Source organism: Euleptes europaea, chromosome 18 (genome assembly GCF_029931775.1).
Source record: "Euleptes europaea isolate rEulEur1 chromosome 18, rEulEur1.hap1, whole genome shotgun sequence".
Classification (NCBI taxonomy): Eukaryota; Metazoa; Chordata; class Lepidosauria; order Squamata; family Sphaerodactylidae; genus Euleptes; species Euleptes europaea.
In genome coordinates, this window is record NC_079329.1 from 9,763,521 (window position 1) to 9,765,104 (window position 1,584).

At 56.6% G+C, this 1,584-nt stretch overlaps 1 protein-coding gene across 1 annotated transcript; it reads left to right on the forward strand.

Annotated features, from left to right (window-relative positions):
- The first annotated feature begins 313 nt into the window (after positions 1 to 313).
- BORCS6 (BLOC-1 related complex subunit 6) lies at positions 314 to 956 on the forward strand. Its single transcript, XM_056863018.1, has one exon. It carries the CDS (start codon positions 342 to 344, stop codon positions 930 to 932), a length of 591 nt encoding a protein of 196 aa, XP_056718996.1. The 5' UTR covers positions 314 to 341; the 3' UTR covers positions 933 to 956.
- Positions 957 to 1,584: the final 628 nt, after the last annotated feature.

A 1,584-nucleotide genomic window follows, 5' to 3' on the forward strand; every position in this document is an offset into this window, starting at 1 on the left:
GATACTCCTCGCCGATTTGCTGAGGTCCCGGGCGCGAGCAGCCAATGAGCAGCCTCCGTTCGCCGACCTGTCCCTTTCCTTCCGCCCTTCCATTGAAGACGCAGGGAGGCCGCTGAGATGCAGGAAATGGGAAGGCTGCACCCTCCTCCCGCCGTCCCGGTCTGGGCTGCTTTGTTCCTCTGCTGCTCCTGACCTCGCTTCCCGGTTGCGCGATGGAGGGGCAGCATATCATGGCTCAGGTGCACATCCAGGCGCCGGCCGCCGCCTCCTCCTCCTCTTCCATGGCCGGGGAAGAATCCCGGAGGCTGCCCAACCCGGTGCGAGCGGCAGCCCGGGAGAGGATGGCGGGAGGCCGTCTGCTGGACAGCCACAGCCTGGACGGGATCAGCCAGGTGTACGGAGCCTCCAAGGCCCAGGAAGGCAGGAGGGCCACCATCTCCAGCGCGCTGGAGCTGGAGGGGACGGTGAGCCACGACGGGGACCTGACCCACTTCGTGGCCAACAACCTGCAGATGAAGATCAAGATGAGCTCCCGGGGCAGCCTGGATGACACGGAGGCCACCTCCTCCTCGTCGGTGTCGTCGCAGCTCTCCGTGAGGGGCAAAGCCGCCGACATCCCTCCGATCGACCCGGAGGTGATCCAGGACTTGGAGAGGCTGACCGGGGACGTGGCTCAGAGGGTGGACCAGATGCTGAGGGTCTTGAACGGCTCCATCCAGAACATGACAGCCTTGAGCGTGGGCTACATCCAGACGTACCGGGATGCCGTGGACAGCTTGGGCGAATCTGTGGACGTGAGCATCAAAGGAATGTACACCCTGATGGCGAGGTGTGAGGAGCTGGACCGTTCCATGCAGCCGGTCCACACCCTCGCGAGACAGATCCGGGAGATCAAGAGGACACTAGAGATCTTTGAGGCACTTTGCAAGTAGTGCCCGTTTCAGAACAATGAGTGAACTTGCTCAGCAGTGGGGAGCAAAGGTAGAGGGTGGGGAGGGACAGACAGAACTCTTGGTCTGCTGTGGTTCAGATGCCAAAAGGGAAATTATGTTTGTTTTTCTTGCGCTGTAATAAATGGATTATTGCAGTGTCTCTTGAGCGTTATGAAATTTTATTGCTTCCTCCTTGGACATCCAGCCTTGAAATATCATTGGGGGCTTACAGGTCCAGCTCATACAACACTCGCATCTTCCCCACTTGCCTAGATTCCTTCATCCCCGTGTTGCATCAAACTCTGACCTCTTTCTCCAGTGCCATACCTTTTCTCTTAATGCCCTATCTTCAGCTTGACGACACTCAGGAGACTTTCAGCCCTATTACTCTTATAAGTCCTAGTGGGATCATCGTGACCCATATTTTGGGGAAAGAGATCTGACTGTTTATATTCCCATTACCAATAGGATATGCCAGGTTTTATAGCCACAAAAACAGAAGTTTTAGGCCTTTTATGAAGGGACGTTTCCCCACGGTCACCCCCGCCGACTGCTTATGCATACCTTTTCCGACCATCAGAAGTCCCCCCTCCCCCCGCATTTTCCAGATTCTGGCTAAAACAGCATCTGGAAAACATGGGCAAAACATGGG